Source organism: Sceloporus undulatus, chromosome 9 (assembly GCF_019175285.1).
Source record: "Sceloporus undulatus isolate JIND9_A2432 ecotype Alabama chromosome 9, SceUnd_v1.1, whole genome shotgun sequence".
In the NCBI taxonomy this organism is placed as follows: Eukaryota; Metazoa; Chordata; class Lepidosauria; order Squamata; family Phrynosomatidae; genus Sceloporus; species Sceloporus undulatus.
Genome location: NC_056530.1, coordinates 18,174,938 through 18,198,480, shown reverse-complemented (window position 1 = coordinate 18,198,480; position 23,543 = coordinate 18,174,938). Strand labels below are relative to the sequence as shown.

The 23,543-nt window shown below is 44.5% G+C and overlaps 1 protein-coding gene and 1 long non-coding RNA gene across 5 annotated transcripts; one reads left to right on the top strand and one right to left on the bottom strand.

The window, feature by feature from the left end:
* Window positions 1-1,424: 1,424 nt before the first annotated feature.
* On the top strand, window positions 1,425-23,093 carry LOC121915976 (myelin-associated glycoprotein-like). 4 transcript variants are annotated; one of them, XM_042440669.1, is made up of 9 exons: window positions 1,425-1,563; window positions 13,004-13,154; window positions 13,979-14,359; window positions 15,400-15,693; window positions 17,119-17,391; window positions 18,492-18,782; window positions 19,891-19,990; window positions 21,520-21,721; window positions 22,344-23,093. In XM_042440669.1, exons 2-9 carry the CDS (start codon window positions 13,112-13,114, stop codon window positions 22,488-22,490), a joined length of 1,731 nt encoding a protein of 576 aa, XP_042296603.1. In that variant the 5' UTR covers window positions 1,425-1,563; window positions 13,004-13,111; the 3' UTR covers window positions 22,491-23,093. The 4 variants fall into 4 exon arrangements, with proteins under 4 accessions (XP_042296603.1, XP_042296602.1, XP_042296604.1 ...); XM_042440668.1 differs by lacking the exon at window positions 1,425-1,563 and adding an exon at window positions 9,691-9,825; XM_042440670.1 differs by lacking the exon at window positions 1,425-1,563 and adding an exon at window positions 9,743-9,821.
* LOC121916004 lies at window positions 15,583-22,337 on the bottom strand. The gene is made up of 4 exons (XR_006100785.1): window positions 21,886-22,337; window positions 19,650-20,061; window positions 17,379-17,938; window positions 15,583-15,716 (listed from the first exon to the last, which is right to left on the bottom strand). It is a non-coding gene; the product is annotated as an uncharacterized LOC121916004 (long non-coding RNA).
* Window positions 23,094-23,543: the final 450 nt, after the last annotated feature.

Here is a 23,543-nt window from a genome sequence, read left to right as displayed (position 1 = left end):
TTTGTGCAAATGTGCTCTGTGTATTGATTCTCACAGTGTTGGTTGCACTTTTTCTCTCTCTCGCATACAAATATACACATACTCTTGTGGCACAAAATGAATCATGGTTCATTCCCACTGAGCCAAAAAGAGTGTTAAAGTTCTCCAACTGAAACCCGTGGCTCCACATTTTCTGTGCTGCAATCTGAAACACGCTTACTCAGGAGTGCGGCCCCCGATGAATCCAGCCTGTGTCTTGTCTGTGTTTCACCTCAAACTAAACATGGCACAGAATTGTGAAAATCCTTTAACTTTGGCTTCATTTCACTCACAGAGGCGAGTCCTGAACCTAGTGGGCCTCCTGCCAGCCACATTTGACTGCAACGTCAGCCTGTACTTGCTCCGGGGGATTAAGTCAGTGCCAGGAAACAAGTCCCTGCACAGGCTGCAGTGCCAGGGATCATCCTCGCAACATAGGAAGGAAAACATAGACAACAGTACAACCGAGAGAGCACAGAGTGCAGAAAAATTGGGCGTGATAGGCATTAAGGAAAGTCATCCTGATCTTGTTTTTGCTATTGTTCCAGCCACAGCATTGCGGATAGATGCTTGTCCATGGAGTACAGATGAAAAGAGCCCACCATATCTTGAGGCAGTCTCTTCCACTGTCAAATGACTCTTCCCATGAGAACATTTCTTCTGTTTATGCAAAATCTCCTTCCCTGTTAGCTCTGCTGATTGGTTCATGCTCTTCTGCCCTCTGGAAACCGAAGCAAGACAACCCTTCTGATATTTGGAGACTGCTGTCTTGACCTCACTTAATCTTCTGCTATTGTGTGCCTTCAGGTCAATTCCAATTTATGGTGACCCTAAGGGTTTCTTGGCACAATTTGTTCAGAGGCGGGTTGCTTCCTCTGAGGCTGAGAGAGTGTGACTTGCCTAAGACTACCCTGTAGGAGCCATGGCAGATCAAGGACTTGAACCCCGAGTCTCCAGAGTCAAACCACTACACCAGGCTGGTCCTCTCATCTTCACCATGTGAAATATACCCCTGTATAGACAGACACACAGAAAAATACAGCATCATTCTACCCAGTGGTAGGGCCGGCATCTGGAAACCATTCACAGGAATTCAGAGAGGCAAAATGTCTGGTGGCAGGTTCACGTTGGGTCTTGAGTTCGGAAAGGTTGACACCTAATGCCCCAAACAAGCGATACATCACAAATGCAAGCAGATGCCCAGGACCCAGGTGGGTGCTCAGCTTTGGCTAGCATCTCTGTGGCAGCAGGTAGCAGAGCAGGTTGGTTAGTGAGGACCAATTGTGGATGCAGGCTGGGAGCAGCCAAGCAGAGAAAGTTTGCAAGGCCCCAGGCCAGAGAGAGTGAGAGGGCGCAAGAGAGAGAAGTGATTATTTATAGTTGGCAGGAGCGGGGAGAGGACAAGAGAGGGAGGGATGGAGAGAGAGGGAGGGATGAAATGGTAAAGAGAATGTCAGAGAGAAGAAGAAATAGAGCGTGAGGAGGAAGCCTGCCCGCTTTCAGGTGCTGGGGGGCAAGCACTGGGGTGCCCCTGGACTGTGTCAGGTGAGACTTTTGGAGAGATGTATGTGTGAGTGAGGAGGGCCAGGTTTTTGGGGGGAGAGATTGGGAACAGTTGGAGCAAAGGTCAGGAGGGTGAAGGGTTTTGATGTTTACTGAGAAAGCTGCAGCCTTCCCAGACTAGGAAAGAGAGAGAAACCCAGAAGTTCTGGTGGTTCTGCTTTCACGCTCCATCCCTCCCTTTAACCCCTTCTTTAGAAGAATTCAAGATTCCTGTACAACCCTTTCATCCCCAAATCTCCAAAGATTTTTCAGCCTGAGACACCAGCGTTGGGGACCAAGAACCGAGTGGAAGTATTTTGGTTTGGTTTTGGCCATCCAGCTTTAGCCTGAGGGATGCTACCAGCCCTGAGAAAGGATGCAACTAGACCCCATTGCCTTCTTTTTTGATGAGGCTGAATCTTGGATCCCACTTCTCTTCTGCAAAAAATGGGCAGCAAGGGCAAAGAGCACATATCCCAGTTGCCTCTGATGCTTCAGGACAACATGCAAGAAAATCTGGTATGTTGCTGTTCTCCCAAACTGAGGCTAAAATGGAAAACCCCAGAATGCTGGGCTTGTAGCTGTCTTTAGTGATAACTGCTAGGCTGTACCTCTCTTGCTTCCTGACATTTTGTTAGACACATGCTTAAAAGCAGGGAAGCTTCTAGATCGCCAGCATCAGGTTAAAGAAAGAGTTGGATTGGTCCATTAGAAAGTTTGATTGACTAAAACATGACCCTCTGAATCAGTTGCAAAGGTAAATCTTATATTTAAAAACGGAAGACGTCAAGACCTAGATTGGAAGAGGCATCCCCACCTATGCAAGAGAGACTAGAGGGAATGCCTCTCCCAAAGTGACACCAGCCATGATGTGGGTATAAGGTAGATACCTAGGAAGTATGCCATCTTTTGCAGGGTGGATGCGTGGAATATTACGTTTTATCTTATGTTATCATATGCAGATTGGATGGATTGATCTATGAAAGCTCTCATAATCCATCAACTCACAGCACCGTCTTTTTCATGATTACTTGGAAGGATATCTCACTATTTGCATGAGATCCACTGTTTTCTTGGAAGGAAATCTGGTTCTCTGTCCCTCTTCTGCAATCCCCTAGCATTTAAAATGTTGCCAGTTAGTAATTTGTCATCCACCCAGAAAAAGAAAAGTGAAGCTGGAAGATGCAGATTATAACATTCACTATGAATTAAGGGTAAGTAAAAGGGAATTCACATGACTGTTGTGCTTATACGTGGCAGATGAATTCTGTTGCATGTGGCTACTTGGTTCTACTTTGGTTAGCTACTTTAAGATTAAAACTATAATTCCAACACAGACTCACCACCACTTTGAGGTGGAAGCTGCCAGCTGCTGCTACTGGATCAAAGTAGATCATGTTTGCAGAAACTTCAGGCTGGTAGATCTACTTGGTGTTCAGAATGTATTATAGAACATTAAGACTCACTAACCAGTGCAGATGGAGAAACCTTAGCCTCAGAACCGAAGAAGAATTCTGAGCTCACAAATCAATTTTGAGTACTGAAAATGATCAGAGCAGTCTTTACCAGGCATAAAACAATCCAAGTAGAGGATTGTTGTTGCTGTGTGCCTTCAAGGTGTTTCTGACTTATGGTGACTCTTAGATGAAACTAGGGTTTTCTTGGTAAGATTTGTTCAGAGAGGGCTTGCCATTGCCTTCTTCTAGGGCTGAGAGTGTGGTGTACCCAAGGTTTCTATAACTGAGTGGGGATTGGAAACCTGGTCTCCAAAGTCCTAGACTAACACTCAAACAACTACTGTAATTTCCCATGCTGGCTGTCAAAGTAGAGGATGGAGTCCTTTTTGTTGCTGCTGTTGTTAGATAGATAGAGGCCTTATGTCCTGGAAAAATTTGGCTGAATTTTCATCTTTTACTTTGGAGTGGATTTATTTTACATGGTTTCAATTGTACCGATACACTTGAATCACACTTGAACAATTACTTTCTACAACTTTTTAGGAAGGGTGAAGGAGGTGGGGATGGAAAGAATATCCATAATTGTTCATTTCCAGGTCAAAAGAAAAGAAAGAGGGGGTTTACTTATAGTTGGGAAACGCTATTGAGAAAAATATTAGACACAACATATTTTTACACTTTTCCCTCCAGGATTTTGCGTGCAAAAGCCATGTGGGTTTTTCCTCTTCTGCAGAATAATCCCGCCACTAGATTTACAGATTTTTGAATACTGTGTAAGAATATTGGGTTTCTTTCTTGCATTGGATTAAAAATAGACTATCATAACTATTGTTCCTTATACGTGAGATTGAAATATTCAAGGATTTAATGTCTCAAGGCGTGAGTGTGTAGGTGGGAATGGTCAAAGGCCGGGAGCCCAGAGGGATGGACTGATGGAATGTTACAGAGAGAGGGGTGTGTCAGGAATGGATTGAAGGGCGTGCAATTACAGCTGCACAGTTAATGGGTTTTTCGAACTCTGGCTGGCATCCTGTTAGTAACATACACATGTGTAAATCGTGCTACATGCTACACACTGGGTGGCAAACTATTTGTTGTAGCACAATAGACATATCCTTCTGACAGCGGCAGAAGAGTTGTGCACACAGCAACACTGGATAGTGTGGTTGTGCATTGTATATTGAAGAAGCTCGTTACACATTGCACAACATCACTCACTGAGTGCACAGTGTTGCTATTTTGCATGAAGTAGTGCTGGCAGCATGGTAATGATTTGAGAATTGGACTATGACCCTGGAGATCATGGTTCACTTCCCTGCTTGAGCATAAATGCCCATTGGGTGACCTTGGGCAAGTCACACTCTTTCAGCCTCAGAGGATTGCATTGGCAAACCTCTTCTGAACAAACTTGCCAAGAAAACCCCATTAGAGGTTCCCCTTAGGGTAAGTCCAAAATGACTTGGAGGCACACAATAACAGTGCTGGGAAGGCATATCTGCATGCGCATAGATATGCTATGCTGAGAGGATGTGTGTGTGCATGTGCATGCTGTTAGGTGGCTTTTTGCTATCTAGTATGCTATCATACTGATTCTACAGACTAAAACAGCTATATCTTTGAATTCTATAGTTATGTATAGATATGCCTACACAAACTAAGCCTGCATTCATATTTGTGTGACCAATTCCTTCATTCCTTAGCAGTCCTTACAGTTCAGAGAGAGTTCATTCCTTCCGATGTGATGAGAGTGCCTCTGAGAATGTCCAAAGTATTCCTCCCTAAGTGCCACTTAACTTGCCCATTTCCTGTCCAGAATGTTGATGATCATATGACAACACTGAAACCCACATTGTTCATTATAAGTCGTTTTGTTGCTGCGGCTAACATGGGCTCCATCCCTCCTCACCTATGGAGATGCTATCCTAAAATGTGTGTGTGTGTGTCACATGAAAAGGTCTATGAATGGGGAGAGGGCTAAATTCAACATGTGCAGCATCTTTCATGAGTCACAGCTAGTCCCCACATGTGGGCAAGGTTTTCAGTTCAGAGGCGTGACTTGTTTGTGTGCTCTTTTTTAAAAAGAAAGAAATTAAGCACTGTTTAGCCAGCGGGGATGTGAGCCTGGATGAGCGACAGTGGCTTTAAATTGGTACGGACAGCGGCTTTGATTGCCCTGAGGCTACATAGCTCTGTACATTGCTAGAGAACATTATGCACACTTGATGGTGGGGATGGCAGGGAACGCTGCTGTTGTGGATGACATACCCATGGCTTTCCGTGGGTTGGCAACAGAACCAGTGAGCAAAGGGGATGTGGGGATTGTTTGTAGACTGGATGTGGGAAAAGTGGGGATTGAGAGAGACATGGGGCCCAAACAGACAGGCCAAAATAAAGCTGCTTCATGTCACTTTGGAGTGACCAGAAGCTGCGCCAAAGCTACACTGAAATCCTTAGAACTGGAGCATGGCTTTGGCACGGCTTCTGGCCTCTTAGGATGCATGCATCATTTAAACAGAACACCTCCAAAGTGACCCGAAGCAGCTTTATTTTGGCCTGTCTGTTTGGGCCCATAGATTTAGATGGTGGGTTTTGGCCTGATGTGTGTACTAGTGGTGGTGAACTAGGATGGGGGTTGCAGACCAGAGAGAGTTGTGGTCTGCCCTGCTGCAGGCGACAATTAACTCAGCCGCATTAGAGGTGACTGGCCAGTTTTTGAGGTTCTGGTGCATGGCATACATGGAGGCTAGTAGCTCTATACTCTTTCCCACTCTCTCTTTCTCCCTCTGTTTTGAGCTGGGTTTTGGCTGGCTGCCAGCCTGCCAGAACCTTCAGGGGGCATGTGCTTGGCGGCTGGCTCACGCGCCTCTGGACGCGAGCCCTGCTGTGTTCCAGCGAAAGCGAGTCGATGAGCTCCAGAGAAAATCCTACTCTCTGGGGAACTGGCTTTGTGAGTGCTGGCTTGCAGATCAAGCAGCCTTGGTGGGCACCATCCAAAGCTGGCATCTCTGTCTGCCCCCCAACTACACTCTTTGGTCAATCTCAGCCCCTTCCCTGATTCTGTTTATCTATCTAGTACAGGGTGACCAGATATCATAACCATAAAGGAGGACAAGCCACCGCAAAATGGAGGACATTCAAGAAACATGTATGACATTACCAAATAAAAACTAAAAATACTCAACTAAATACTAAAAATGCTAATCTAAATTTTAAAAAAGTACTGGTCTCAGTCATACTCAAAACTGAGGACTTTTGGAAATTCCTCCTTGACAGAAGGTTGAAATGTAGGACATGTCCTAGAAAAAGAAGATGTCTGGTCACCCTGATCTATTATGAATTTGTAAAGTGGCACATCTGGGTACCAAACTGCCCATATTGGCATGGAATAGGCAATGGTCGCCTTCCAGATGTAAGACTGTAATGGCATCAGAACAACAACAAAAAATCAGGGTGTCTTGTATCATTCCCTTTACCTGTTTCTGGTGCAAGAGGAAAACTGGGAGAAATGCCTTTAGATACATAGACAGACAGACAGACAGATAGATAGATCAACACAGACCCCTGCATTTTGGCTTCTCCATATGCATGTCATTATAGGGACTGCCATGAGGAAGACCTACATTGCAAAGTTTATCATGACACCACTTGGCCAAGAAGATGCTAAAGGGCCATGGCTAGAGGAGATAAAATGGGATCCTATGGCAACTGGTGAATCTTAAACAAGATGCGGGATTTAAGGGAGCCATCCAGGGTGCTGAACCAAAGCCCCAAATAACTTCAGGACCTCGGGTAGCTTCTTTAAAATTCAATCTAAAACCCAGGGGTTATTCATGTGGTCACTTTAATGGCGGGTTTTTTTGCGACGTTGTGTGAAATTGTTTCGCATAATTGTGTGATTTTTCCGAGATATTCATGGGATAAACTCCCAAACTCCTTCGTGTGGTAAACTTTATTGTAGCACCTGTAAGTCCAGCTGAGAGAAAGAAAGAAGTTGGTAGCATAAGCTTTCATAGGAAATTATTGCATTACATCCTGATGGGATACAGTCACATTTTTGGATTATTCACTGATTTTATCCCATTGAAATCATTGCTGCTGCCGCTGCCAAGAAACTGCAACCCAGTTATATCCCAGGTCCCAGACGTGCTTATCCAGGCATTTTTTAAAAACGGCAAGCTCCTGTTTTTACTTACAGTTTTAAACCGCTTAGTTCAGTATGAAGTGGTATATAAATTAAGCTGTTTGTTTTGTTTTGAACATTGTCTGGTTAAGAGCAGCTGGGACCTGGGCTGTGGACCAAAGGCAGCAGTGGTTCAAAGAGAGAAGAAATATACTCAGATGTGCCCTTTCTTGGTTGTCCATTTCACATCTCCTAGTTGTGAAGCTTTGGGGACTACCGAAATGTGGTTTTAGGGAAACTCTGGCTCAGGTTAAGCTTTGTGCTAAACTCTCTCAGCAAGAGGTAATCTTGTCTTTCAAAAAGAATGATGCCTTTCTTTCCTGGGCTGTGAATTTCTAGAAAGTGAGAACTAGCACCACAGGGAGAAGGAAAGAGATCAAATAGTTATTGGCACTATGGGACATGTCTTGCCATTTTTATTGTGCACCGCGTGTGCCCTTGTCTGCTCTTGTTTTCCATTGAAGAGCTGGCAATTCTTGGTTGGGGAGCAGGGAGGCAAAGTGGTGCAGACAGTATTCCAGACTCTTGCAGGACAAGGCCTTTCCCCCATTTTCATCAGACTACTACACAGACAATTCCCCTTAACTTGAACCTTCCATTTCAACATATTCATGTTTAAGCAATAAAGTTAAAGGAGGGGGTCCAGTATGGTTTTTGGATAGCAGGACTCCTGCTGGGCTTTGAACAGCCTTGACAAAGGCAGAAATCCAGTAGGTGAAGATTTTTCCTTGTGCCTTGGGTCCACATTGAGCAAAAGCTACCATTAGTGTTCATGCCTGCTAAGATTTCACAGTTGTCAACTAAGACCTATGTGGCCAAGCAACATCAGAGCGCAGTCAAGATGGCAAACGTTATTTACGTGGCAGAACATCCAATCTAGGAGCAGCTGCAGCAGTTTGCTTTTGCCTAAGCCTACTGGGAAAGGCAAGAATCTCCCCCTCCTCTCCCTTTTTTCCTGCTGAGTTAATTCAATGCAAACTCCTTTTGCACTTTGAATTGACTTTGCAGCAACTGAAACAAGCTGAAGGCAAAAGGGGGAAGTGGGAGGAGGCGAGAAAAAGTGGAACATTTTAAAATCAGCCGAAAAACTGAGATGACAGAGAAGGTCAATTAACGACAACAAAATCTTTGCCAAATCAGGGACAATTGGAAGGAATGTTGCACAGTCCGTTGTTTTTGCCAGCAAATAGCTCAAAGATGTAATGCGGGTTATATACCGCCATTTCGGACGTCCTCAGGACATCCCATTTTATAAAAGGGGCGTCTCTTCTAGACGCCCCTTTCCCTAGCACGGACTCAGTCCATGACAAATGGCAGCGGCCATTCCACATGGCTGCCGCCATGTTTATGTCTTGGATGCATAGCGTCCAGACGGGTCACGGCGGTTATGACGTCGCAGGTGCGCCATGGGCGCCTCGCGATGTCATAATGGTGTCGCAGGAAGAAGCTCCATTTTGGAGCTTCTTTTTTGCTCCGCGAGGGAGTCGTGCGGTTTGTATGCTGCGACTCCCTTGCGGAGCAAAGAGCAGAGCCGGCAGACTGCCGCAAAGCGGCGGTTTGTAACACCTCCCCGTCAGACTACACGGAGCTGAACAAGAAGCAACTTTTCAAACCAAGGGTTTCTTTCTCATCCCAGCTATTGCTACCCTAGAATCCACTAACCTGTTTTGTGATACCATTGTTTCTAGACATAATCAGTGAAAAATATAAGGGAGTGCAGAATGCACATTGCCCTCAGCATTAAGCCACAAAGGCAGGCAACAAATGCATTAAAACTGTCCAGGAGACTGCAGGGCTGTACAAACAGTCCCAAAGGTGCAGCATGGCGCTGCCCTTATTTCAGCCAGATTGAGGCCATGGCAGCCTTACGCTGCACCCCTGATCTGGCCTTTCCAGGGCACGAAAAAGAGCTGCAAAAAGTGGCTCCTTTTTGCGCCCTGGAAAGGGCACCATAGCTGTGGGGCTGAGGCTTAGTGGCACTCCTTCAGCGCTGCGTCATATGGATGCAGCACCAAAGGAGCATCATGACGCTGTGCGCTATGTGGCGTGGCGCATGGTGTCATGGTGCCCTGGGGGGTGGAGTCGGGGCATGCATCATGTGGACACGACAACCCAACTCCATCTCCAGGCCGGCCTTTCAGGCCAGTTTGTACAGGGTCTACAAGCCTGTTAAGGACTAAAATTTGTTGTTTAAAAAGCACCAACAGGAGAGGCAACTGAATGCTTTTGCTCTTATGAAACTTACTAGACTGAAATAGAAAAGCACCCCAGATAATTGCAATTTGTTTTCTCCTTCCCAGGCCTCATGTAGATGATTGCAAAGGCATGGAATGATGCTGATGATTTATTTATTTTTGAGGGAAAGGGAAAGAGTTGCCAAGCTGCATTTGAAAGAAATATTTGTTTCTTAAGGTCAGAACGAAACCCCCAGTAAATTGGAACCGAAAGCCCAACATCCTGTTTCACCCAGTAACCAGAAACCTTTGAGGGTGCCAGAAATAGAATGTGAAAGCAGTAGCTTTCTCCCAGTGCTGTTGGACCCACTGGAGCTGGTACTCAGAGACAGAAGCGAACCCTGCAATAAAATGTTCTAGCGTGGAGAAGTATCCATATTCACTGTTCCAGTCAGTAAGCAATACCTTTCCATACTATTCCATTCTCGTATCCCTACTCCCACTCTGTTCCCAATGCAATTATGGGGTATGTCTCAATGAATGTTTGTTTGTGTTTGCATGTGTGCGACTGTTTCAGCAAACCTTGACTAATCCTACTGACACTGCTGATACATCACCCTTCCTACCCATTGCGGTCTGGTATTTCTTTATAGATGATGTGGCACCTGGGTGACGCCTAGTAATGCACTACTACAGGTAGGGTTGCCAGATCTTAGAGTCTGGCACTGAGTCTCCACTTTAGGAATGTTGTTACCTACCTACTGAAGTGGTACCTATTTATCTACTTACACTTTTAGATGCTTTCAAACTGCTAGACTTGCTTCTTTTCCCCCTATCCGGATTAGGGTTGCCATAAGTCCGAAACAACTTGAAGTCGTTTCGCCACCACAACAACAACATGCAACAACAACAACAACAGAGTTCCAGCCAAGAAGAAAGGGCTCCTGCGAATCTCTAGGTCAGGGAGTAAAGCAGCAGCTTGCTAAAATTTGCAAGGCTTCATTCTTTTGTTGCTGCAACATGCAAAGACTGTCTAAGGCGTCTATGTATTTTGTGAGCTTGTTGACTGAGAAATTGTTGTTGCCGTTCACTTTCTTTCTATGCTGCCTTTTCCCCAAGACTAGGACTCAAGGATGCTCATTAGTTAAGACTTTGGTCTTAATTTCTAAATGTGTGTTTGGATGCGTATATGATTTTGCAATGCAAGATCCACTTGGTTTTCATGAATCATCCCCAGGTCCTTGGGAAGTGAAAAATCTTGTCATCTAAACATACAGTATTTTTGAAGCATTTCCTAACCAGTGTGTGTGTGGTCTCCTGTGTTTGCTTATTGGTTTGAAAATGGTCTACTTTTCAATGACCTTGGTTTTTCTAGTTTAAAGAAGAAGATGTAAAGGCTGGGATGATTCCAAGCTGATGGTGGACTATTCTCTTAATGGAATGTGTATTTCCCCATCCCTCCTCCTTTTTTGGGGCTTGGTGGCTGCTCCCAGATTGAGGAACTCTTCCCTGGTGAGAAGGTAGACTAGCCCCTCTTTGTTCTCTTTGGACCAGTAGGAAAAGGCCTTTTTATTTAAACAAGCTTTGAAGTATTAACTAGTTGAAGTAGAAGGATCTTTGAAAGTGGAAGAGACAGTTTTGAGCCTTGTGTAGCTGTGGCAGAGTGACAGCAGTGAAGCCTACTCTGTTAGCATAGCAAGGTGCTCTGCCAGCTCCTGAATCTCCTGAGAGAATGAGCTTTTTTCCCTGCTGGTGTTATGCTCCTGATGCCAGCATAGTTTTGATGGCCAACAGCATCACAGCCTTCATCTATCATTGCATCTTTGCAGCCAGGGAGTGAGGAAATGCTTGCGGGATGTCGTGGCAAAATAACTAGTGGGTGCAGCTACACTATAGGATTAATGCAAGTTGACACCACTTTAACTGCCCTTGCTCCATCCTATAGAATCCTGGGGTTTGTATTTTTATGATGCACCAGCATTCCTTGGCAGAGAAGGCTAGAGCTTATAAAACTACAGATCCTTGCATTCTGTAGCATGGAGCAACCTAAGTGATGTCAAACAGCATTATTTCTACAGTGTAGATGCACCCTGAGTGATAAAGGATGCATTTTCTTGCTTTGTTTCAGGCAGTTAAATGTCTTAGGGTGGCCCTGTTAAAGGTGGTGTTTTTGCAACCCCAAGGTGGAGTGGAAACAGTTCAGGTGGACTGGTGGAATGGCTGCTACTAGGGTCTTCTCCACTCCATACATTTATTGCACTTTGACACTGATGTGTGATGATGGTGATGGTGAGGAGGATGATGATGATGATGACAGGTTGAGTCTCCCCTTTATCCAAAATGCTTGGGACCAGAGGTGTTTTGGATTTTTGGGGTTTTTGGAATACCTGTATTTCCATATATTACCATAATGAGATATATTGGACATGGGGCCCATTAATGATGCTTACTAATGTAGAGGTAAAGTCAGATCTCCAAGTATTCTGCACTGAAGGTACTGCATTGAGCCAAATGGTAATCATCCATATTTGGCCAAAGGCAGGAGGAGGACAAAGTTTGAGTCCAAACTGTATTTCGAAAGATTTGTGAAATCCTGCACAATCCACAAAAGGACAGATATTATCTTTATACCTCTCATGCTTCCAGCAAATCTTCTGGCTGTTCCATTTTTTGTGTGTCAGCATTTCCAGTTGACCTTTCCTACATTCATTATTTTCAAAATATTTCCACATTATTATTATTATTATTATTATTATTATTATTATTATTATTGCTGTTATATTGCCAACTGGTTTAGCATAAAAAAAGAATCAGTCTGGTTTCAGCCTTCTTGCACCAGACCATCTGCGTACTTGTAGTAACCCATCTCATGAGGGAATTACACACAATTGAAAAAAGCTGAGATCTCATTTCTGCATCCTTGGCTGCTGCCGCACTGCAGGAATAATCCACTTTGACCCCCTTTAACTGCCATGGCTCAGTGTTCCTTTCCCCTTTCTTATCATGTCTATTTACAATATGGTCTCTAGGGGCAAAGACGTATAATCTTAATGGTCTTATCATTCAGTATTTGTACACTGGAGCAAGGAGTAGAGGACTCAAGCTCCCTGGAGCAGTTCTTTACCTGGTTAATGGATATGGTCATGTTGGGCTCTCTTCTTGCCATAAAGTTTTTTCCAAGAGGTACAGGCTCCTTGGTCTCTTGGCTGATAGTAGGACACCACCAAGTGTACCCCCCCCCTTTCCCATTCTGTAGCAACTTACTGCCAAATAACTGGTTCTTTTGCCTTTAATAGCAGGAGTTGCAGAAGTGAAGGTTTTCGAAGAACAAAAAATCCCATGTATGTGTGTCACCAACAGGATTCCAACCAAAGTATGCATGCAGTTTTCAAACTACAAATGTCATGCTGCAGTGTTACTGTGATCCATGTGTGATTTCTGGCTTATGTCTTCAGATCACTCTCCTGTAAAAGACAGGGGCAAGTGAGAGAGTTGACAGCTCACTTTTGGAAAGCCCAAGTCTTCAATCATTGCCATTAAGCTGCGAAGGAATTAAAGTTGATGGGCACCCAGTGTTGTTGCTTCTTTCTTCTTCTTGTTAATTTCATTTACATCTTCTTTTTCCCAACCAGTTTACTATCAGCTTGTCGTGCATGACAGAGAGGAAGAGTAGAAGGACCTCCCCAGCCCCCATGCCCTGACACTCTCTCAGGGTTGCAATCCTCAAGGGACATCGCATCATGAAACTCGCCACCAAATCTCTCCAGCTGGCATTTTTCCTAGGTGAGTTCCTGAAGTTCCTTCATTTAGTGACATGGGATCTGGAGTGTCATAAGATAAGGAAAGATGAAAATTGGGATAATGGCCATAAGCTTTTACATGGTTGTGCCAAGAACTGGCTGTAGTTTTAATACTATACTCCATTAATGCATCTGGAGAAGCAGACTGAAGCCCATAAAGGCCTGCCCATGCTTTGAGATCTGTTAGGGAGGCTCTTCTCTCTGCCCCACGACTTTCACAAGTACATCTTGTGGGAACACAGGGCAGGGCCTTCTTGGTGGTTGCCCCCAGAAAGGTGATTTTCTTTATGTTTATCTTTTTCAGTAGGCCTTTGAGGGTGGACTTTTTAGGTGGAAAGGGCCTTCCATAATGTATTGTGAAATGTCCCATAATGTATCATATTGCCTGTAACATGCTCTTGTTTGTCACCATTCATATTGTAATGCATTGTCTGCATGGTCTGTAACATATTGTCGTTTTTCATTTCAATGATCACATTTTTAACCTTTTTTAAAATTCTAGTATAGCTTAATGATATATTTTTTAAAGCTTTTGTTTGATGTGAATATTAAGCTGTATCTATTTTAAACTTTGTAAACCATCTTGGGAATAAAGCAGAATATAAACAAATGAATAAAATGAAGGAACCATTGCAACAACCATTCTTAAAGATACCATCATATTCCTTTCCTTTTCCTTTTTATATTGTGACTTCTAAAGGTCTTCTTTGTGGCATATGGCCTTCCAACCCAATCTGAATCTCATAATCTTTGCTCAAATTGATGCTCTCTCCATCTATCCCACTTACACCCCTTTCTTTTCTCCAGTTCTGTTTTACAGCCCCGTTTCCGAAGCCTGGAGTTCCACACTGCCAAGCACAATCCAGGCCCTCCGGGGCTCCTGCGTAGTCATTCCGTGCTCATTCACCTACCCAGGTTCCCGGGATTCTTGGGAAGGCAAGTTCAGCGTGGCGTGGTACCAGTACCGCTCACGAGGCTACCCTGAAATCTACAACAGCCAAAGCCCAGAGACTGTTCTGCCGGATTACCAGGGACGGACGGAGGTGTTGGGAGACCTGGAGATGGGCAATTGTACTCTCAGCATCAGCCCTGTGAGGAATGAGGACTCCATGAGCTACTATGTCTGGATCAACCCTGATTCGGTCAAGCATCGGTTCTATGACATCACAGTCCGGGTGGAAGTAACAGGTATACTGGGCAGCCTGCTCCCCTATGTATTCTGTGTCTTCCTCCAAAGAAACTGTTAAAAACAAAGTAAAGATAAGGAGACCTAGGCTGCAATCATCAAGAGCCTCATCATACTGCACCATTATAGCACCATGGTTCCACTTTAATTGCCATGACAATATCTTAGGGAATCCTGGGATTTACAGTTTAGGGGATGCATTTAGAATTCTTTGCCATGTTCCTCTTGTGCCTTGCCAGACTACAAACCCCAGGATTCTATCGGATGCAGCTGGAGCGGTTAAAGTCGAATCAAAGTGTCATAGACTAATTGTGTAGTGTGGAAGAGCCCTCTCTCCAAGAGTATGAGCAAGGTGGGAAAGAAGCCCTCAGGATCCACTATGGTCTCTCTTCTCTTGCTGTGTTGGTTGTAACCAAAAGAAATTAGTAATTAAATGGGCAGGGATGGCATTGGCAAAAAGGATAACTCAGGATTTCTTGCCCAAGAAACACTAATACTCCAGGGCCAATCTTGCCATCTGGCATCTTTGGCCAGTTGAGGCTCAGGAGCAAAGGACAAAGCAGCAAAAATTGGAAAAGTAACCTTTTGGACTATAGTTCCCAGAATTCCTCGTGCTATCTGGGGTGGGTGGGTCTGGGAGGTGTAGTCCTTCAAAAAGGAACACATCTGAAGTTTTCCAAGCTCGGTGTTAAAAGCAGGGATAATATGTATAAGGGCTAGCTATGGTTCTCTAACAGTGAGTGGAAATCTCTGTTTGCATGCTCAGAAAGCATGGTGCTTCCATTTCACACATCCCTTGCCTGTGCCCGGCTTTTCAAAACATGCTGTTTCGGCTGAGCTTCAGTGAATTCTTTCTCAAAGTCCATCCTGGGTGACTCAACATGTTATAGGCCTGATCCCCCAAAGAGGAGACTTGTACTTATAATGGTTTTGTGACAGGCAAAAATTCAACAGGGTGGTTTATCTACATACTGTGTCTCTAGCATATTGATCCATCTTCTCCTAGTCTCTCTTCTTTCCTTTATTGTCTCTCTCTTTGCAGAAACTCCAAACCAACTGGAGCTGAGTGACCCAGGCTTGCTGACAGAAGGTGATCACACCTTGGTTACCTGCTCAACCCTGCACACCTGTCCCTTAGCGCCACCCATCCTCACCTGGAATCTTGATGGACCCAAGGCTGTTACAGTCCAGGAGCGCTTGGCAGGGGGAGCCTGGAGGACGGAATCGGGATTTAGCTACACCCCTTCCCACAAGGACCATGGCAAATATCTTCAGTGCACAGCCACCTTCCCAAACCAGCAACAGTCTCGCAATGGGATCTACCTGCAGGTTAAATGTGAGTATCTGAACATGGTACTCCTGGATAATGGGTAGAAAAAGAGTTCAGTGCAAGGCATGTTCTCTTCCAAGCTTCAGGTTTAGGTATTCTACACACAAAAATGGTGCCAATTTAACATTTTCAAAACTTGGTTGTTGTTGTTAACTTCCGTCAAGTCAGCTTTGACGAATGGTGACCCTATGAATGAGAGTCCTCCCAAGTCACTCTATCCTCAACAGCCCTGCTCAGGTCTTGCAGACTCAGGGCCATGGCTTCCTTGGTTGAGTCTATTCATCTGTAATGTGGTCTTTCTCTTTTCCTTCTGCTTTCTATTTTACTATTGTCTGTTCTAATGAACCATGTCTTCTCATGATATGGCCAAAGTACAATAGTCACAGTTTAATCATCTTGGCTTCTAGTTCAGGTTCGATTTGCTCTGGGACTCGTTTATTTGTCTTTCTGTTGCTTTCCTCTATATACCACAACAACAACAACAACAACAATAATAATAATAAGGACTAGTTACTTGCTCACATGCATTCAAAATAAATACCAAATGAGATATTTCTTCTATTCCATCCCCCCCATCACCCAAAGGGTTTGATGGGGTGGGCAGCATGCCCATCTAGAAGCTGTTGGCATACAATACCATTCTCCCTCATTATTGGTTGTAGTACCTAAAGCTGATGGGAGTTACAGCCTAACAACATCTGGATAGGCATAAGTTATATGAACAATATATATAATAAAGGCTCTACACTCTTGACCTGAGTTAAGCATCAATATTTCTGCCCTGAGGAAAAAGCTAGCCCAGTGTTCGTATGTTAATTCAGATATATCTAAAAAATGTTGTTCAGCTGTTCTCTTCTTCCTGCTCTAAATGCAGGCAGTTTTTAGCCTGAAAGAAAATCTGAGAAGTGTGAGTTGAAGGAGAAAGACTGGTGTTACTTCATACTCTGGGACCCAGGAGCAAGAAGTATGTGTGTGTCCCCCACGAGGTTCTGCCACTGCCATCTTGTCTGTCAGGACAGGGACCAGGAGTGACATAGTGGGAGCTACACCCATGAGTAGCTTCTCATTGGTAGCTACATCCATAAGACTGAGGATGCATCTACACTGCAATATCAATACAGTTTGACACTGCTTTAACTGCCATGGCTCAATGCTATGGAATTTTGGGCTTTATAGTTTTGGGAGATATTTTGCTTTCTCTGGCTCCAGGATCCTCTGTGGATATCAAAATCCATGGATACTCAAGTCCTATTAAATACAATGGCATAGTAAAATGGTGTCCCTTATATAAAATGTCAAAATCAACATTTTAAAATATTTTCAAGCTGTGGATGCAAAGAAGCCACAAAGAAATCTTTGGACATGGAGGGCTTTAGTTCCTTTCATTAACCACTACACCACACTGTCTCTCCTTCTCATCCCCCCCCCAAGATACTCCCAAAAATGCAGTTGTCTCTGTAGTGGGGAATCCAACCCTGAAAGAAGGAGACAGTGTCACCCTGCGTTGCAGCAGCCAAAGTAATCCACCTCCCATCAGCTACCGCTGGTTCATCGGACCACGCAAAGCACCGCTACGGGCAGCAGGCACAGGACCAGAAGTGAAGGTGGCTGATATACGGAGGGACTCTGGGCCGTTCCACTGTGTTGCGGAGAACGACGTGGGAATGGGAGAGGACTCACCACCCACCTACCTCAATGTGGAGTGTAAGAGGACTATTCAATTGGTTCACTTTCATGCTTGCTTTGTTGACACTGCAGAGCCACCTCTTTATTCATCCAGGCCTATTGTATCTTTTAGTAGAGTCTGACCGAATGCTAGCCAGTGAAACTTTTGCTGCCACTGCATTTCTGTCCCTCGGAAAGATCGCTCCTGCAGAATTTCTCCCTGGCAGGCACAAGACATCTGAAAAATCCCAATGGCATTTAATTCACTATCAGCACAGGGTGGCAATTTTTGTGTCAGCTCTTGTTCTTCTGCCTTTAACAGGAGTGGACATTTTTAGTTTTATACTGTGAGAAGCTTCCCGCATATCAAGTGGGTGTTAGGCACAGCAGCCGGTCATTTGTTCTATTCCTATCAGTTGGCAACCCCATCTAGGACCATCCATACAGGCGTTGGGGTTATACAGGGCAGACATTGGGTTCATTCTCTTCTTGACTGTTCTCATCTCTCAATCATCACTTGTGGGTTGTGGAAAAAGAAAGGTTTCTTCAGCAGAGACAGATGTTGGAGCCTTTATCTAGTGAGGAGCTGGCAACATATGTGAGACAAAACATTTTCAGAAAAGCAATGGACATCAACAAGGATATATTTCAGTTTTGTTTGGAAGCGATGTTGGGGCAATAATTTAAGTTAGGCTTCTCCAACTGAGGTCTTCCAAATATGTTGAACTACAGTACCTATCATTCCCAGCTCATGGAACCAAGACATGATGGGACTTGTAGCTGAACATTGAAAAAGACTAGTTTAGACGGATCATGGAAACAACAGACTCTGTATGGCATATCCGCACTGGAATTACAGCAGTTTGATCCCACTTAAACTGTCATGGTTCCACCATATGAATTCCTGGGATTTGCAGTTTCATGCAGTACTTAGAATTCTTTGCCAGAAAGCTCTAATGTTGTAGGTCAAGGGAATGCAATAGGGAATGCTAAGTAACTCACCTAACTATAAAGCCTAGAATTCTATAGGACAGAGATGTGGTGGTTAAAGTGGGATCAAACTGCTATAATTCTGCAGTGTGGACCCATTCCAGGTTTATTGTTTTTTTCCTTAAATTATCCCTCTGGTCTCACTGCAGATAAGCCTGTGATCCTGCCACAAGGGAATTGCACTGTCTCAAGGACTGGGGAGACAGTAACCTGTTATTGTGTGGCAGAGGGAAACCCCTTACCGAGCATCGAGTGGCGTTTCCCAAACCGTACCGTTCCTGGGGACTTCAACAGCTCTGATCTGCAGGCAGCCTCAGCCTCTTGGGGACAAGCCATCATCGGGGTGTTGAGGGGCTCTGCCTCCACTTTGGCCAACGTCTCCTGCACAGCTACCAACCAACATGGGCCCAGCCAAGTCACCTTGCCCACCATCCAGGCAGGTAAGGTGGGGGCAGTTAAAGCAAGGAGGCTCTGTGGTTGGCACAGCTATCTGACAGGCAGGGCATTTTTAAAGTAATAGTTGTGTCATGTCCAAATGGACTTCCAATCCTGGCTTTTGGACACCCAGTGGGAACAAATGAACTCATACAATGTCATGAGAGATCTGCATAGTTTCCACTCCATTCCTCCTGAAAGTTACTGCAAACTCAGACTGAAGATTATCGTTCATTCTTTTACAATCCCAGATCAGCTGTGTTTTTAAACTAATATTTTCCCAGAGCTTTATTTCATGACAAAAGTAAGCCAAGACGCACGAGAGAGAAGCAGCTTTCTCTTTACCTTTCCACTTGACATTGTAGCACTTCTGTTATCCTTCTAGAGGGAGACAGTTGTAAAAGAATGCCTTTTCCTCAATGGATTTTTCCAGCGTAACAAAAGACACACTTTTATGACCATCTCTTTGGGGAAGGGAACAGAAACATTTCAGCGGCATGCGGAGAGGTAAGGAGAAAGCCACTTCTATCTTGCTGCATGTTGGCTTTCTTTTGTTGTGTGATAAAGCTCTAGGTTAGGAAACAGTAATAAACTTAGCTCTATGAAAGCAGGAGAAATCCTGGGAAATGTCATCCACAAGAAGAGACTTTCTCAAGCACTGAAATATAGGACAGGTCTCAGCATAGGGCTTTAGAAGCTGCTCATAGGTGCCAAATGCCTATGTCAGCCTTATCATTGTCGTTATGTGCCTTCAAGTCATTTCTGATGTATGGCAACCTTAAGATGAACCGATCACAGGGGTTTTCATGATGAGATTTGTTCAGGGAGGGTTTGCCATGCCTTTCCTCTGGGGTTGAGAAAGTGTGACTTACCCAAGTCATGGGGTATGTTTCCATAGATGAGCGGGGATTCAAACCCTGGTCTCCCAGAGTCCAAGTCCAACACTCTAACCTCTACACCGCATTGGCTATAATTAACAGTTGAAGAGTGGAAAAAGCTTCACCAGCTGAATTTCTGCCAGCATGCTAGTTGTCAAAAGCAATCTTCTGACTTCATATAGTTATCTCTATAGGCCATAGCTGCAAGGTTTAATTGTCTCTTTCCCTCCCACAGTGGACATGACTCTTATTCTCATGGTGTCAGGAGGTGCTGTTGGGGGTGTCCTCTTCCTTAGCCTGATGGGGATTGTGGGCTACAAGATGGCGACAAGCAGGTGAGAAAGCCACAAGGATCAGCTCCATGCATCTGTAGCCATATCACTTCTAAGCAGATGCTGGCTTGGGTCTACAATGCAAACAATACATTTAAAAAACACCACTTTGCACTTACACACTATTCTTGAAAAAATCATCTCATTTTATGGGACAGATTGCCAGCTTTGTTTACCAGCCGTTTAACAACAGCATAGGCTGTAAATATTCATACAGAAGTGAGCAACAGCACACATATCGTAATTTTGCAGAGACAGTCACAATGAATCATGTTTTCCCATTTTCACAGCTGCTTTGAAAAATGTCCCAGTTTCTTTCTCCATTTCCCATTTCCAACTCTGTCCTTGGCTTGCTTCCACTGCTGCAATCTCAGGTCTAATTTGCACTGCAGAAATAATGCAGTTTGACACCGCTTTAACTGTCATGCCCCCATCCTATGGAATCCTGGGATTTGTAATTTGCTGTGACACCAGAGCTCTCTGACAGAGAATGCAGAGCCCCAAATTTCATAGCATTGAGCCATGGCAGTTGGAGCAGTGTCAAACTGCATTATTTTTGTAGTGCAGATTAAACCTGCGTTTGCAATCAATTCATTGAGTTTCCGCTCAATTCATCAGTGGAAGGAGGAAGAGGAGAGGAGGGTGCAGAATCTTTCCCTTATAAGTAGGCTCAATTTCTGCCATCTTGCCCACATGCTGACATTGCCTGGCCACTTTTCCTGGCTTTCCCCCCAATGCAGCCCTGTAAAAAATTCCCAAAAGCCTATGTTACCCCCAGTTGCCCTAAAATACCTTCTAGGGGGCAGAGGGGGCATTTTGCCATGTTTTGAGGATTCCTTTAGCTATTTTAGACCTGTTGTCAGGTGCCTTCAAGTTGTTTCTGAGTTACGGTGACCCTAAGGCAAATCCATCATAGGTTTTTCTTGACAAGATGAATTCATGGGTGGTTTGCCTTTTCCTTCCTCTGAGGAGGAGATTTCGGAGTTTATCACATGGGAGGAATTTCTCTTAATTTCAAATGAAAAGAAAGTGGGGCCAGAACGCATTCATGTGAATTTGCTAGTTCAGTGAATTTACATGAATTCGAATTGCGTTCGAACTGACCTCCCATTGCCCAAAAATAGCTTGCCATTGCCCAAAATTGTGTGTGGTAGTCTTATCACGCAATAAGGTGAAACCCCATGATTGCGTTCGGATTGCCATTGAATTATACTTCCAATTTCCCTTGTCTGATAAACTCCAATATGACCTGGTCACCCAGTGGGTTTCCAGGGCTGAGCAGGGGTGCAAACCCTGGTCTCCAAGTCAGAACCCAATACTCAAACCACTACCCGCACTTTGTCCACCCTTGCATTATCGCATCAGATGGTGGTGTTTACTTTCACGCCTGGAAAAGTTTCATTGGCCACTTTTTATTCAAGGAGTTGCTGTTAAAAGTGCTGATTTTTCCTCCAGCAATCTATTTTCTACATCCCATTACAGTGAATGTAACAGCACTCTCTTCCCTTTTTCTTTCTTTCTGCTTTCTCTAGGAAAAAGGGGGGAAATCAAGAAGAGGAGGAAGAAGAAGATCCTACACTGTATGTCACGGATGGAGCCCTGGAGCAGAAGAAACCTGAAAAAAAAGAGAAACCGGCAAAAAAAGAGAAACCACCCAAATCCAAGAAGGAAGAGCAACTCAACATGTACAGCAAGCCCAAGCCCAAAGCTGGTGGAAATCCCACTGATGACAATGTAAGCAGCACCCTCAGAGCAGTCCAGTCCCCTCCTGGTTTCTCTAGGGCTGTTCTTTCCAGCTTATTTAGACTAAGAGCCAGAGCTTGGAAGAGTTACTTTTCTTTCTACTACAATTCCCAGAATCCCCCATGCTGGCCAGGGTTATAGTGAAAAATACATACCTGGCATCCTATCAGTGATGAAGACTTGAGTCGATTGACTCAGACTCAGGTCGCTTCAATGGCTCTACTTGGATTTGACTTGGCAATAAATGATGCATTGCCTCGACTTGACTTGAGACGTGTATATTGTTAGCAACTGGCTTTCTGGTCCAACTTCATCCAGAAGCAGCAAATGCATTAGGCAGACTCCTTGATTGAATCTGTCCATCAGGAATAAGGTCTTCTTCTTTTCCTACAGCCTTCTACCTTACCAAGCATCATTGCCTTTTCTAGCGAGTTGGGTGTGTAATTTCATAGTAGATCCAAAGTACAACATCTTTAGTCATCTTGGTTTCTAGGGCTCCTGGAATCCAAGTCCACCATTCAAACCACTACACCCTGTTGGTTTTCTTTAGGTCTGCATACTCACAAACCTTGTCTTTTCTTCCCAACTCCCCCCACCCCCCATTTTTTTAAAGGATCTCAATACCGAGGCCTACGAGAACATGGAAATAGCAGAAGACTATGAGAATGTATCAACGGGAGCATCTGCTGCTGGACTTTATGGGAACCTGAGCAATTGGCAGACCGCCTCTGGCAGTGACCAAATCTATTCCAATGTGTGATCCGAGAAGGGAATGGACAACGGAGTGTGCCCAAATCTCTTTCTATTTAACAAGTGCTTGTATACCTAGAATTAACACTAGCTAGAGCAGCAAGTGCAATCGGGCAGGAGAGACGGAGATGTGGCATCAATTTAGGATACCTGAATACATGAACCTTTGGGGGTTCCTTGGCTACAAGGGTTAACTCTCACAATGCCCTGGGGAACGTTGTTAGAATAAAACCTTGGAGCACTCTGCTGCAGGAAGCAGTATTAATTTTAACTCCCAAGATGTCTTGCTATCCAAGGGGGGATATTTTAAGGCTATAGAATCCTGGCTTCCACTATTTTGTGGGGAGATATCTTGGCATTACCTCCTACGGCTCTTTCCTTGTGAGGATATATTATTGATCCTTACCCTCCTGGGAAGGCTTGTTTGCAAAGGGATAGTTAAAAGTGATGGTTGCCCCCCCAGGACTGCCCGCTGTGGGAAATGAAGATGTGCTATTTAAATCCCCTTCTTCTTTTCTAAGAATGCGCTCTTTCCTGCTGTTCTGAGCCCATTGTGTCAGTGGATTTTTCTGTCAAGACTTTCAAAGTATATGTCTCTATTTTTGTACTTTCAGCATGCTCCCGTTGCTTTTATTGCTGTGATTTAATTTGGAGTCAGGGCAACGGCGGGGAGGAAACCGCAGAGATCTCTTTGGGGGGCTGAAGGAGCGGCTGACTTCCATTAAGGAGTTCAAGCACACTTTAGATAGGGTTGCCACATTTTCTTTCCTAACCAGGCTCCTCTGCCTTGAATGGCCGCATGAGAGCCAGCAATCCAGCAGGGGCAGAAGGCATGGGATCTTTGGATTTGTAGTTTGGTGAGGCCTGAGAATTGCCCCTCTGAAAACTGCAAATCCCAGGATTCCATAGGATGTTGCCATGGCACTTCAAGTGGAATCATAGCTCTGTAATTGTGCGGTGTGAAAACCTCCCTCCAATTCAAACAGTTTGAGGCACTAGATCCACTCAGATCCTGGAAACTAAACAGAGTCAACCGTAGTTAGTATTTGGATGGGAGAGCGCC

Excerpts from the sequence above, each read along its gene's own strand:
- LOC121915976 (XM_042440669.1), top strand. The coding sequence starts at position 13,112 with ATGAAACTCGCCACCAAATCTCTCCAGCTGGCATTTTTCCTAG. Across the intron at positions 15,694-17,118 it reads GATCTACCTGCAGGTTAAAT|ATACTCCCAAAAATGCAGTT; the intron begins GTGAGTATCTGA and ends CCCCCCCCCAAG. Across the intron at positions 21,722-22,343 it reads GAAATCCCACTGATGACAAT|GATCTCAATACCGAGGCCTA; the intron begins GTAAGCAGCACC and ends ATTTTTTTAAAG.